We start from the raw sequence: 12,575 nt of genomic DNA, 5'->3' as shown, positions 1-12,575 counted from the left end.
TACAGGCTTTTTTTAATGCTTAAGATTACATATAGTTCCCAAAGATCTGCAGTGTGATCGTTTTGTTTTAGAAAATAATTTTTAATTTTTAAAAAGCAGAGATAATAAAATCATAAAGTGTGCAGTTATTACTCTGGTTCTCAATTCCTCATCTGCATGAAACTTAAAAACAAGTTTGAAACAAACCTACACTTTAAATGCAGGTAGACCAAAATTTATTAATGTTAACAGGATAAAGCTTTATAATAGCTATCCCTCTTCAAGATTCACCATAATCATCACTGCCCATGTATCCAAAGTAACTTCTTTTTAATTGGGCGGGGGGGGGGGGGATGGTGGATATAACCCTTTCTTGCTGAAGAAAATCCAAATGCTGCAAACTATTCCTGCAGGTTGTCCCAAAGGTGCTTTTTTTAAAAAAGAGGCAACTGGACTTTTTTCTTTGAAGACGTTTTGCGTCTTCAAATAAAAACAAGAAAGTCCAGTTGCCTCTGGAAAAAAAGCAACTTTGAAACAACTATGCCCTGGAGGACTGAGAATCTCCATCTACATCCCTGCAGGTTATTAAGCTTTCAGGAAGAAACAGCAGACAGCGCTTTATCAGGCCTCCTCCCAGCAAGCATTGTATGGTCAGTTCTAGAATCTTCCTGTTGCAGCAGTTGGACAGAGGCATTAACATTAATATGCTGTGACTGGCTGCTGTGTCTCTTTTGTACTGTTTATGTTTGGTCTGTGACTGTAAATAAAGTATTATTATTATTAATATGTGGCAAAGAGGCATTAACACTCCAGCTGGATTTCGACCATCCTGCTTGCTAAACAATGGCAGGTCTTCTGTCTGCAAGGCTAAACGAACCGTGTTAACCCTGGTTTATTCTTTGTGGCTCATTGTATTGACTGGGTGAACAATAGCAACTGGTGCATAATCTTTGTGGGAATCCAGAAAAAACGGGGGGGGGGGGGCTTCAGTCACTAGTTCAAGCGAGTTGTCTGAACGTGGCTGCTTTGACGGGCAAACTTCCCTAGCAAAGGCTCCCAGTGATCGCCATGGTTACGGCGAGTCCCCGGTTGCTATGGCTACGCGGCAAATCCCCGGGCTCGAGCAATCCCAGAAGCCCTCGCGGCGAGCTCCCTTGGACTACGTTCAAGGAATGGTCGCTCAAGCGTCTCCTACGTCATCAGGACGCGACGTCCAGAGGGGACTGCGGAAGCGGGAGCCGGGACGGCGATGAACGCGCGGTTCCTGCGAGCCTGGCGGGGCGGGTGGGGCCGGGGCCGCGGGAGGGGCCACACGACCCCCGCGGGGGAGGCCCCGAGCCGCGAGAAGCCCCCCTGGCGAGTCCTCTTCTTTGGCACCGACCACTTCTCCGCAGAGATCCTCCGAGCGCTCCAGGCGGCCCGGTGGGTCTTTCGGGGGGGGCAGGGGGGGAGAGGGAGGGTCATTCCAAGCCCAGCGCCCCCCCCACCTCAGCTGCTGTGAGATGCGTGGACTTCGACTCCCAGAATCCCCTAGTCAGTCATGGCTGCTTGGGGGGGTTCTGGGAGTTGAAGCCCCCACAACCCCAAAGGTGCTTTTCCAAAAGGCAACTGGACATTCTTCGGTATTCTCCTTGAAAACGTCCAAGAAGAATTGAAGAAGCTTCTTGGATGAGAAGCAAAATGAATGTCTTTTTATGTACAATGAGAGCATCTGCACCAAAGACACATTCCTTGTGTGTCTAACCACACTTGGCCAATAAAGAATTCTGTTCTGTCCCATCTTTCTTTGGCAACCCAATTAAAATAGTAGATTTAACTCTTTTTAAAGAATCTCCATGTGTTGCAACACCTGTGAAGGTGGTCAAACATATTAAGTATCTGGGGGTGCAGATAACACAATCTGAACTGGTCTCTCCACACATCATCCTTAGTGAAGCATGCAAACCAGCATCTGCATTTCCTGCATCGGATGAGGAGAGCACATCTTTCTCCTGTCCTGACCCACTTTTTACAGAGGCACGATTGAGAGCGTTTTAACAAACTGCATCCCTTTTTGGGTTGGTGGCAACAACACCTCAGACAGAAAATCCATACAGAGAGTGGTGAGGACTGCAGAGAAGATTTTAGGAAGCTCGCTTCTCGTTATTCAGGATGCTGCTTATAAGTGCCATGTGCTTAGAGTTTGAAGCATTGTTAGCGACCCCACACATCCAATTTACAGTCTGTTTCTGTTGCTCCCTTCTGGCAGGAGGATTCAAAGTATTTCTAGCAGATTCTGTTAGAGCTTTGTTCCCTGCTTTATACACTCGCAAGATTCATTTTTCTCACCATGTATAACGTATACATTCGAACTAGACTGTGACGTTCCTCTGTGTCATTTATGTCTCTCTGTGTGGGTATACGTATAATGGGAGGTATAATTGAGAGCTGAATGCAATGAACTTTCATTTTATTGTATGCTGATTAATGTACATTTAAAGTGACAATTAAGTTTTTATTCTGTTCTATTTTGATCCTCTGCCAAGGGCAGAACGCCAAGGCCAGACCAGCTTGTGGATCAGCTGGAGGTGGTGACCCTGCCCCCCAGTCACTCAAAGGTACTCCCTGTGAAGAAGTATGCAGAGCAGTTTCAGCTCCTCATCCACACCTGGCCTGATGTAGGGGAGTGTGAGAATTTTGACGTTGGCGTGGTGGCATCGTTTGGACGTCTGCTTAGTGAGGACCTCATCCAAAAGTTTCCCTAGTAAGAATTATGCACACAAAAACACACTTTCTTGACTTATAACTGTTTGGGAGCAACAGCCTCCAAATTCTGGTTGAGGAATAACATTTATCTTTTGCATGCAGTTCATAAAAAAATAAAGTAGACATTGCAACATTCTAGCCTAATGTTATATGCCATTGCAGTCAGACAGATTTCAGAACGAGACTTCTTCTTCTTGTGCCATATCCGTCATCGGATGTTGGCGATCCTAATTTTATCAACAGCCGCACGAAAGAGTGCTGCTGAGTTTTATCCAAACCAATCCCTTAGATTTTGAAGCCATTATGTTCTTCTGCCTGGACCTCGTTGGCCTCCAATCTTTCCTTGGGGGATTAAGAGAAGTGTGCCATATTTTTCCAGGTATCTCATCACACATCCAAAATATTCTAACTCTGGTTTTTTTATGGTTTTGATGATTTCCCTCGGCTTTCCCAGGTGGCTTATCACCTCCTCCTTTCTAATTTTGTCAACCCAGCTTAATGTAACAGCCACCTGTAAATCCACATTTCAAATGTTTCTAGTCTCTTTAAGTGGCTTTCTGTCCAGAGACCAACTCTCTACTCCGTAGAGCAGGATTGAAAAGACGTAGCATCTGACAAGCCTGATTTTCAGTCTTAGGCTTATGTCGTAACTGCAGAAGATCCTTTTCATTTTGAAGAATGCTGTCTGAGCTTTCTCGATCCTTGTTTTTACTTCAAGATTTAACAAGATTTAAAAATGATAAAAACGAGGTCATCGATTGGTTACAGCAAGATACCCAAAGCAGTGTGGGCTGTGAATTACAGGAGTTATAATCCAAAGACCTGCCTGGCTGGACTTTGGAGAAAGAATTGCGTTGTAGATTTTCTTGCTTTGTAAAATCATATATTGTTATAGATTTTTTACCTTTTTTCCTTTTTTGTGTTTTAGTTATACTGGATGCTGAGATATCAGTAAAAATTACTCCTCACTTCTGCATTATATGTTATGCTTGTTACATTGCTGCATTTTAACTTGATTGTTTTATCCTAAAAACGCCTGGGAGTCATTTTGAAGCCTAATGAAATCCAAAAATATAATAAATAAAAATGTGGCCCGATTGTTGTCATCCTGTTCTAATTTCCCAATATTTTGACCCAGTGGCATGCTGAATGTCCACCCCAGCTATCTTCCACGGTGGCGTGGCCCTGCACCCATCATCCACACCGTACTCCATGGAGATACAGTAACTGGGGTCACAATTATACAGATCAGGCCTAAGAGGTACGTTGGCTGTTTGATTCAGCATCCAGTCTGCAAAGACCTGGCTGTGAGAATTACCAATATTAAGCAAGAATTTGTAAGAAACTAAGGAAGAATTATTATTAAGAATTATTAATTATGTCATAATAATAATTAAAATATAATTATGTGGGTGCTCCATCACTGGAGGATTTTAAGAAGAGACTGGACAGTCACTTGTCTGAGATGGTTGTCCTGCTTGAGCAGGGGGCTGGACTAGAAGACCTCCGAGGTCCCTTCCAGCTCTACTCTATTCTAACATATTCTAAGCAGTGGAACAGCTTTCACTTCTGAAATTGTGTGCGCAGCATTACTGGAGGTTTTCAAGAAGAGATGGGACAACCTTTTGCCCAAAATGGTTTGAAGATTTCTGCACAAAACATGAGGTTGGACTAGAAGACCTCCAAGGTCCCCTCCAATCCTTTGATTCTAAGATTCAAAGCCCGTTACTAAAAGCCTTTTTAAAACTATTGTATCAACAGTCATGTTCTCTGTTCAGCCTCTCCGCTACCTCTTACTAGGTTTTTAGATCCCATATAGAATCTGATAAAATGCTTCATGCAATATGTTCTTTCCCCAGGTTTGATGTGGGCCCAATTGTTAAACAAGAAGAATTTGCCGTTCCACCCCGTTGCTCAGCAAAAACACTGGAGCCCCTGTTATCCAAAGAAGGTGCAAACATGGTAAATGAATGCCCTTGTTTAATGACATTTTTCTCCAGTGAAAACAATTACGGGAGATACAGATGAATGCCAAAAGTGTTTCCTCACTTGGACCTGAGCACCTGTTCTGAGCCCATGGTGATTTCAAAGAGTCATTAAGTGACTGATCGTAAGCTGAGGCCTCTCTATAATAACATCTGAATATCTCTCTGAGAACTTAAGTAAACTGCATAGATTAGTGGTTTTCAAACATGGCAACTCCTGGAATTCCCTAGCCAGCCTTGTAGCAGTGGGATTCATTTATATTCCCTACCGCTTCGCAAATGTGAGTGTGTGCGTTCACCTCGCTTGCACACACCATGCCTGCACATGCACATTGCTTTCTGCGCACACGCAGTGCTTGGGGCAGGTGGGCAGAGCCTCCTGCAGCCGCCACTACCAGTTCACTTGAACTGAAGAGAAGCCCCTGCAGCCTTCGCATAAACCAGGGATGTCAAATTCAAGGCCCATGCGCGGCATCCAGCCCACAATGTGGTTGTTTCCGGGACGTCCTGGAAAATATAAGGGGTCGTCCTGCATCGCTTTGTCCAAGTCTACCCAATGCGAAGAGGAAACATCGGGCCAGCAGTTTGGGGAATGGCATCAAGCTGGCCACGCACACCCAGTTGGCCACCCCCCCCCCCCAAGGTCAACCACAGCCCTGATGCGTCCCACAATGAAATTGAGTTTGAGCCCCCCCCCCTTGGTGTAAACCATTCTGATAGATTTGTAAACCACTTCTTCTCATACAGCTGATCCCCAGGACCTGGATAGTTCCTGAAGCTATTTCGCTGGTTGTCGCCATCTAAAGTGCAAAAGTCCACAAATCCCATTTCCAGTAGAGGGTTTGAACCTCATAGAATAAGATCTGGCTACCACAGAACTCCTAGAATGAAATCTGGCTCGGATAAGTCCTAGAAAGGATGGAACTGGTCACTTCCTGTCTCTTAGTGATCAGGGTTTATGAAAAGGAAAATCCGTTCTTCATTTCAATTTACATTCTGGATTTTTTTTTTCCGCAGCTGATTGCCGTTTTGCAAAACTTGCCAGAAAGTTTAAGTAAGAAGAAAGAACAAGATAAAGAAGGAGTAACACATGGTATTTATCGCTAGTTTCATTTGTAATGTAAATATTAACTACCCTGTTTCCCTGAAAATAAGACCTCCCTGGATAATAAGCCCAATTGGGCTTTTGAGTGCATGCGCTAAAATAACCCCTCGCCCGAAAATAAGCCCTCCCCCAAAATATTGCAACACAGCAGCAGCCATGAGGTGATCACACTCGCCACTTCCTGCACCCCAAAAATAATAAGACTTCCCCGAAAATAAGGCCAAGCACTTATTTCGGGGGGCAAAAGAAAATAAGACCCTGTCTTATTTTCAGGGAAAAAACGGTAGCTGCAATATGAGCCTTTGCTAAGAAGACGGTTATAATACGTTTTCTCTGATTCTCCCTGCTTCCTTCCTCCCTTTTAAACGCAAATGCTTTGTAATGAAGTTGAAAGCTTGGCAGCCAAGGATTAATTTTTAAGGGTGTCAGGGAAGCCCAATGTCTAAGAGGGAAGAAGAGGGAGCACCCATTACTTTATCAGCCGAAAAGAATAACTTCTAAACAATACCAGGACATTGGAAAATATCATTTCAATTGTTTAAAGACGCAGGGTGAAAAAATGATCGATTTTCTTTTCTTTTCCTCTAAAGCTCCTAAAGTCACTGTTACAATGAGCTGCGTCCAGTGGGAACAACAAACTGCTAAGCAGATACTAAGGATGCATCGGGCCTTAGGTGCCATGGTAAGGTCAGCCTCTCAGGTTGCTTATCAATCACACACTTAAATTCAGAAGCAGCTTTTTACAAAAAAAATAATCTTGATTTTCAGCCTTTGGATGAAACTGGGTTGGTGGTGGGGACTACAATATATCACAGATGTGAGTATACCCTCTCACGTTTGGTGAAAATTTACCCTGTTTCCCTGAAAATAAGATGTATTAATAAGCCCAACCTGGCTTTTGAGCGCATGCGTTAAAATAAGCCCTCCCCCAAAATATTGCAACACAGCAGCAGCCATGAGTTGACCACGCTCGTCGCCTCCTGCACCTCAAAAATAATAAGACCTCCCCGAAAATAAGACCAAGCGCTTATTTCGGGGGTCAAAAGAAAATAAGACCCTGTCTTATTTTCTGGGAAGCACGGGTAAGTATATCTTTTCATGTGCCAACACTGAAGAAATGACACTTGGCTACAATGTAAAGTAGGGAGTATACAGCTTGTATAACAGTATAAATGTGCTGTCCCCTCAAAATAACGCAACATACAGCCATTAATGCCTTAACTGCTAGCAACAAAAGTGTCATTTCTTCAGTGTTGTCACATGAAATGATATACTTAAATATTTACAAAATGTGAGGGAGAGGTACTCACTTCTGTGATATACTGCATATTCTGGAATGATAGTGTAATTTTTTAAATAGGGAAATATTGCAGGATACTTTTGTTTGATGTGATGGATTTTTTAATGAATAAAATGGAGCATGTATAAAAATATGCCGTACAGATGAGTAAGAAGAGCTTGAGTTCCTCTTACTGAACTCTGAGTCCCCTCTCAGAATTTAACTTGGCAAAGACAAAAATGCAAATTCTTTTGGTTCTACTATGGCTCCTTTCCGATTAAAATACAATTAAAATACAGTACCTAGTACACAGGTGTCAAACTTGCCGCGTCACGCTGCCGTCACATGATGTTTTACGAGGTTTTTCCCATTTGCTGGTTGTGGCTTGGGGTGGATGAGCGCATGACCCATCCAAACTGGGATGCCAGTTTGACACCCCTGAGCTAGTAAATTAGGTAAAGGTTCCCCTCACACATGTGTGCTCGTCGTTCCCAAGTCTAGGGGGCAGTGCTCATCTTCGTTTCAAAGCTGAAGAGCCAGCGCTGTCTGAAGACATCTCCATGGTCATGTGGCCAGCATGACTAAACGCCAAAGGCGCACGGAGCGCTGTTTCCTTCCCACCAAAGGTGGTCCCTATTTTTCTACTTGCATTTTTACATGCTTTCAAACTGCTAGGTTGGCAGAAGCTGGGACAAGTCACGGGAGCTCACTCCATTATGCAACGCTAGGGATTCGAACTGCCGACCTTTCTGATAGACAAGCTCAGTGTCTTAGCCACTGAGCCACTGCGCCTCTTAAGCTAGTAGATCAGCTAACCACTTAAACCAAATTCATTTCAGTATGAAAAGTGTTCACATTCGTCTTTCCTTGGGATTGAGAGGAAAAACTAGCCTGTGTTTTCTAACAGACCCTGAAAGAAATCATGTTACATTTGACATAAGTGGGAATTAGGTTCTATTTGAAGTGAACAAGAATAATTTAACCGAAATGTATGTGATCTTCTGCAACTATATAACTTACACAGTGCTGTATGTTTTTAGATGCCTCTAAAGACGCTATGGATGGGTTCCAGTGTAAAACTATTGGACTTTGAAGAAGAGGAAATGCTACCAGATTTCACTGGTACTTATAAGAAACCTTTAGCACTCTGATCGAGAACATCGTAATACTGGCAGTGTCCAAATAACAACAGACGGTCTGTGAAACGAAACTGAACACCTTCTGACTTCCCGTTTTGCAAATCCTTCTTCTTCTTTTTTCCTTGTTGGAATCAAACTGCTTGAGTTCATTCTTCTTTCTAAGAATATTAAATATCTTGTCTTTAACCTATAAATCTTGGAATGATCTGTAGAAAGATGTTGCATGAAAAGAAGGACACTCTGTTTGGTGCCTACAAGGAGAAGAGAGGAATATTCTCTATTGGTTGCCCTCTGTGACAATGTATAGGACATTAGCAATAGCAATTGCAAGAATAGAATGGCATGACATGGAATGGAATGGCATGGAATGGCATAGAACGGAACAGAATAGAATAGAATACAACAGAATATGGAATGGAGAGGAGTGGAGTGGAGTGGAATAGAATAGAATAGAATACGGAATGGAGAGTAGAGTGAAGTGGAGTGGAATGGAATAGAATAGAATGGAATAGAATAGAATAGAGAATAGAACAGAATACAGAACAGAATGGAAACGAGAATAGAATAAGAATAGAATAGAATAACAATAGCACTTAGACTTATATCCCCCTTCACAGTGCTTCACAGTCCTCTCTAAGTGGTTTACTATGTCAGCCTATTGCCCCCCCAACAATCTGGGTCCTCATTTTACCAATCTGAGAAGGATGGAAGGCTGAGTCAACCTTGAGCCATTCAGAATCGAACTCCTGGAGTGAGCAGTGTGCCTGCAATACAGCGTTCTAACCACTGCGCCACCACAGCTCTTTGTGAATATATTCAATTCTTTGTAGTATTTAAGCCAATCAGCCTTCCCCTATAAGAGTTAACCAAAGTATGATTTTAAGAACACTTTGGAACTTGGATTTTACTGTTGCAGAGGCAAGAATGACCTAACTGTTTATACGTTCTACAGATAAGGGTGTAGCTGAAAAAGAGGCAACTCCAGGGTTGGTGTTGTATCACAAGCAATTAAAGATCCTGCTGATCCGTTGCAAGGTAGGTTTGTGTGCGTGCATGTGTACCTGTGATATTTTTACTCCTTTTTAAAGGAAGTTGGGCTCCCAAAATGCGTGCTGTTTCCGTTTCAGTTGAGTTGAGGAAAGAGAATGGCAGTCCAATGCAATGTTTCTAGCATTTCTTTAGTTACACTGTCCCTCCTCACTACTGTTCGTATTAAAATCTTATCAACCAAGTCGCTGAGTCTTCTCTAAAGAGCGCCCATAGGTTTTCTAAGTTGCCCTTTACAAATCAAAATGTATGTTTGTTTGTTTAAAATGAATCTAACAATGCCAATATGCTGGATCCTATATTAGGTTCCACCTAAGCTTAGTGGCTAAGACATTGAGCTTGTCAATCAGAAGGTTGGCAGTTCGGCGGTTTGAATCCCTAGCGCCACAAGCAGAGTGAGCTCCCATTACTTGTCCCAGCTTCTGCCACCCTAGCAGTTCGAAAGCATGTAAAATTGCAAGTAGAAAAATAGGAACCACCTTTGGTGGGAAGGTAACAGCGTTCCGTGCACCTTCGCACTTAGTCATGCCAGCCACATGACCATGGAGATGTCTTCGGACAGCGCTGGCTCTTCGGCTTTGCAGCGGAGATGAGCACCGCCCCCTAGAACGACTAGCACATATGTGCGAGGGGAACCTTTACCTTTATCTTTAAGCTTCTTGCAATGGAATCACTCCTGGTGAGTTTGTAGATTTTGCTCAGCTTTTGTGTGTGTCTCTCTGTGTGTGTATTCTCTCCCCTCTTTTCCCTTTCTAGGAAGGTTGGGTTGGAGTCAAAACTATTATACATAAAAAGAAATTGACGGCAACTGACTTCTACAACGGCTACCTACATTCATTGTCACAGGACAATTCTCAAACAGCTCTCGGGAACTGCCGGTTTCAAACACTCAAGCTGACCACAGTGAAAAAGAAGCCGAAAAATTCACCGAATGTGCAGAATAATTGTGATACAATTTCCAGTAATGTGTGAAAGTACTAACTCTGCATGAAGAGCTAAATTGGAAGCGGCTCAGCTTGTCCCAGAATTGACCGATGGAAAACAGTGACGGGAGAAAATAAACAATCATAAAGACAGTGCTGTGCAGCTGATATTGTGGCGTGGATAACACAAAGGACTAGTAACCTGAACAGTGTGTTTATTCTGTCTATTTAAAGCTTCAAAACACTCTCAGCCTTGCAAGTCTCATTTTTCAGGAGCCGTACTTTCCACTTCTGGATCCATCTTTTTCCAACTTAAAAAATACAGTTGAGCGGGATTAAATAAGTTAAGGACACATGTGTTGTATTATTGAACAATAAATGATTTTGTACATGTTTGCGTAGGTATCTCACACAAATCGTTGCAACGGCTGATATTTTAGAATGCTGACTTGTGTAATAGAATTGGTTCCACGTACAAATCTGTCCCTAAGGTCCTTCAGAATCCAGAATCATTAAGTTGAGAATCCAAGAATTCCCGATAAGTAAACTTTATTGTAGAATAGCTAAGAAGAATTGTAGCCAGTGGGGATACACAAGTGTAAATACACACAGCTGTACACAAAAGTGTTATTCAGCCCTCACCAACATCTCCTTTTACAACTTTTTCCTGCCCTGTCTAATGGACTTCCCTTAGAATAACAGAGTTGGAAGGGACCTTGAAGGTCTTCTAGTCCAACCCCCTGCTCAGGCATGAAACCCTATACCATTTCAGACAAATGGCTATCCAACATTTTCTTAAAAACTTCCAATATTGGAACATCCACAACTTCTGGAGGCAAGTTGTTCCACTGATTAATTGTTCTGTCAGGAAATTTCTCCTTAGTTCTAGGTTGCTTCTCTCCTTGATTAGTTTCCACCCGTTGCTTCTTGTTCTACCCTCAGATGCTTTGGAGAATAGCTTGACTGCCTCTTCTTTCTGGCAACCCTTGAGATATTGGAAGGCTGCTATCATGTCTCCCCTAGTCCTTCTTTTCATTAAACTAGACATATCCAGTTCCTGCAACCATTCTTCATATGTTTTAGCCTCCAGTCCCCTAATCATCTTTCATCTGCACTCTTTCTAGAGTCTCCACATCTTTTTTACATCGTGGCGACCAAAACTGGCCCTTAGTTGCAACGGTTTTTGCAGAATTCAAAGTTGCTATTACCTTCTTTTTCACTTACACCCACAGTCACTGTTGCAGTGAACCCCATCCAGTGAGAAAGGCAAACTCCTGAATGAATGATACTGTGCCTTCAATAACAGTCATATAATTAGATCTCATTTTCCACCCTCCGGTAATGGTATGTGAGAATGACCTTGGGAGATGGGTGCAGCCATGGGAATTGTCAGATAAGAGGCAGCTTAGCCCACAGAAGGAATGGGGAGTGGCAAACGTCTCAAAAGGGACCCTTCCTGGTTTCTTGAGCCATAAAGGGGAAGAGGGAGAAATAGACTTTCGGTCTTGCAAAACTTCTTTGAAAGTAACCGAACTATAGTAAAGTGGAATTACTTCATCTGGGTGTCTGGACTGCCTTACAAGGGTGGTACTTCCCTGCTCTAGATTAAGGGGTCTCCAAACTTGGCAACTTATTTAATTTTAACGTTTAAGACTTGTGGGCTATTGTAACCAGCTTGCCCTCCATTGAGGACTTGTGTATTGCACAGGTCAGAAAGAGAGTTGAGAAAATACCTACAGATCCCTTACATCCTGGACATTAGTTGTTATAACTCCTCCCTCCCTCTCGGGATGCTGCTAGAGAGCATTGCATGCCAAAACAACTAGGCACAGGGGCGGTTTTTTTCCTCCATACCATCCTTTTGTTGAACACCCAATCCCCACAGTGCTGTCTTATATCCAAGTATATTTACCCATGTAGTATGGCTGTATTGACAGAATAGAATAACGGAGTTGGAAGGGACCTTGGAAGGCCTCTAATCCAATTCCCTGTTCAGGGAACTCCCTGCTCAGAATGGCTGCTGTCCCACTGCTCAGGAGCCCTTACGCCACTTCAGACAAATGGTTATCCAATCTCTTCTTAAAAACTTCCATTGTTGGAGCATTCACAACTTCTGGAGGCAACTTCTGTTCCACTGATTAATTGTTCTCACTGTCAGGAAATTTCTCCTCAGTTCTAAGTTGCTTCTCTGCTTGATTAGTTCCCACCCATTGCTTCTTGTCCTGCCCTGAGGTGCTTTGGAGAATAGATTGACTCCCTCTTCTTTGTGGCAACCCCTGAGATACTGGAACCCTGCTGTCATGTCTTCCTTAGTCCTTTTCATCAAACTAGACATACCCAATTCCAGCAACCATTCTTTATATGCTTCATCTT

General features: G+C 43.0%; 1 protein-coding gene across 1 annotated transcript; it reads left to right on the top strand.

The window, feature by feature from the left end:
• Nucleotides 1-1,174: 1,174 nt before the first annotated feature.
• On the top strand, nt 1,175-10,596 carry MTFMT (mitochondrial methionyl-tRNA formyltransferase). The gene is made up of 9 exons (XM_081964710.1): nt 1,175-1,401; nt 2,510-2,722; nt 3,863-3,985; nt 4,584-4,686; nt 5,727-5,802; nt 6,405-6,496; nt 8,134-8,215; nt 9,185-9,267; nt 10,036-10,596. The coding sequence occupies exons 1-9, from the start codon at nt 1,229-1,231 to the stop codon at nt 10,249-10,251; spliced, it is 1,161 nt and encodes a 386-aa protein (XP_081820836.1). The 5' UTR covers nt 1,175-1,228; the 3' UTR covers nt 10,252-10,596.
• The last annotated feature ends 1,979 nt before the right edge of the window (nt 10,597-12,575 follow it).

This window comes from Natrix helvetica, assembly GCF_964273705.1.
Source record: "Natrix helvetica genome assembly, chromosome: 12".
Lineage (NCBI taxonomy): Eukaryota > Metazoa > Chordata > Lepidosauria > Squamata > Natricidae > Natrix > Natrix helvetica.
This window is presented reverse-complemented; position numbering and strand designations above follow the sequence as displayed.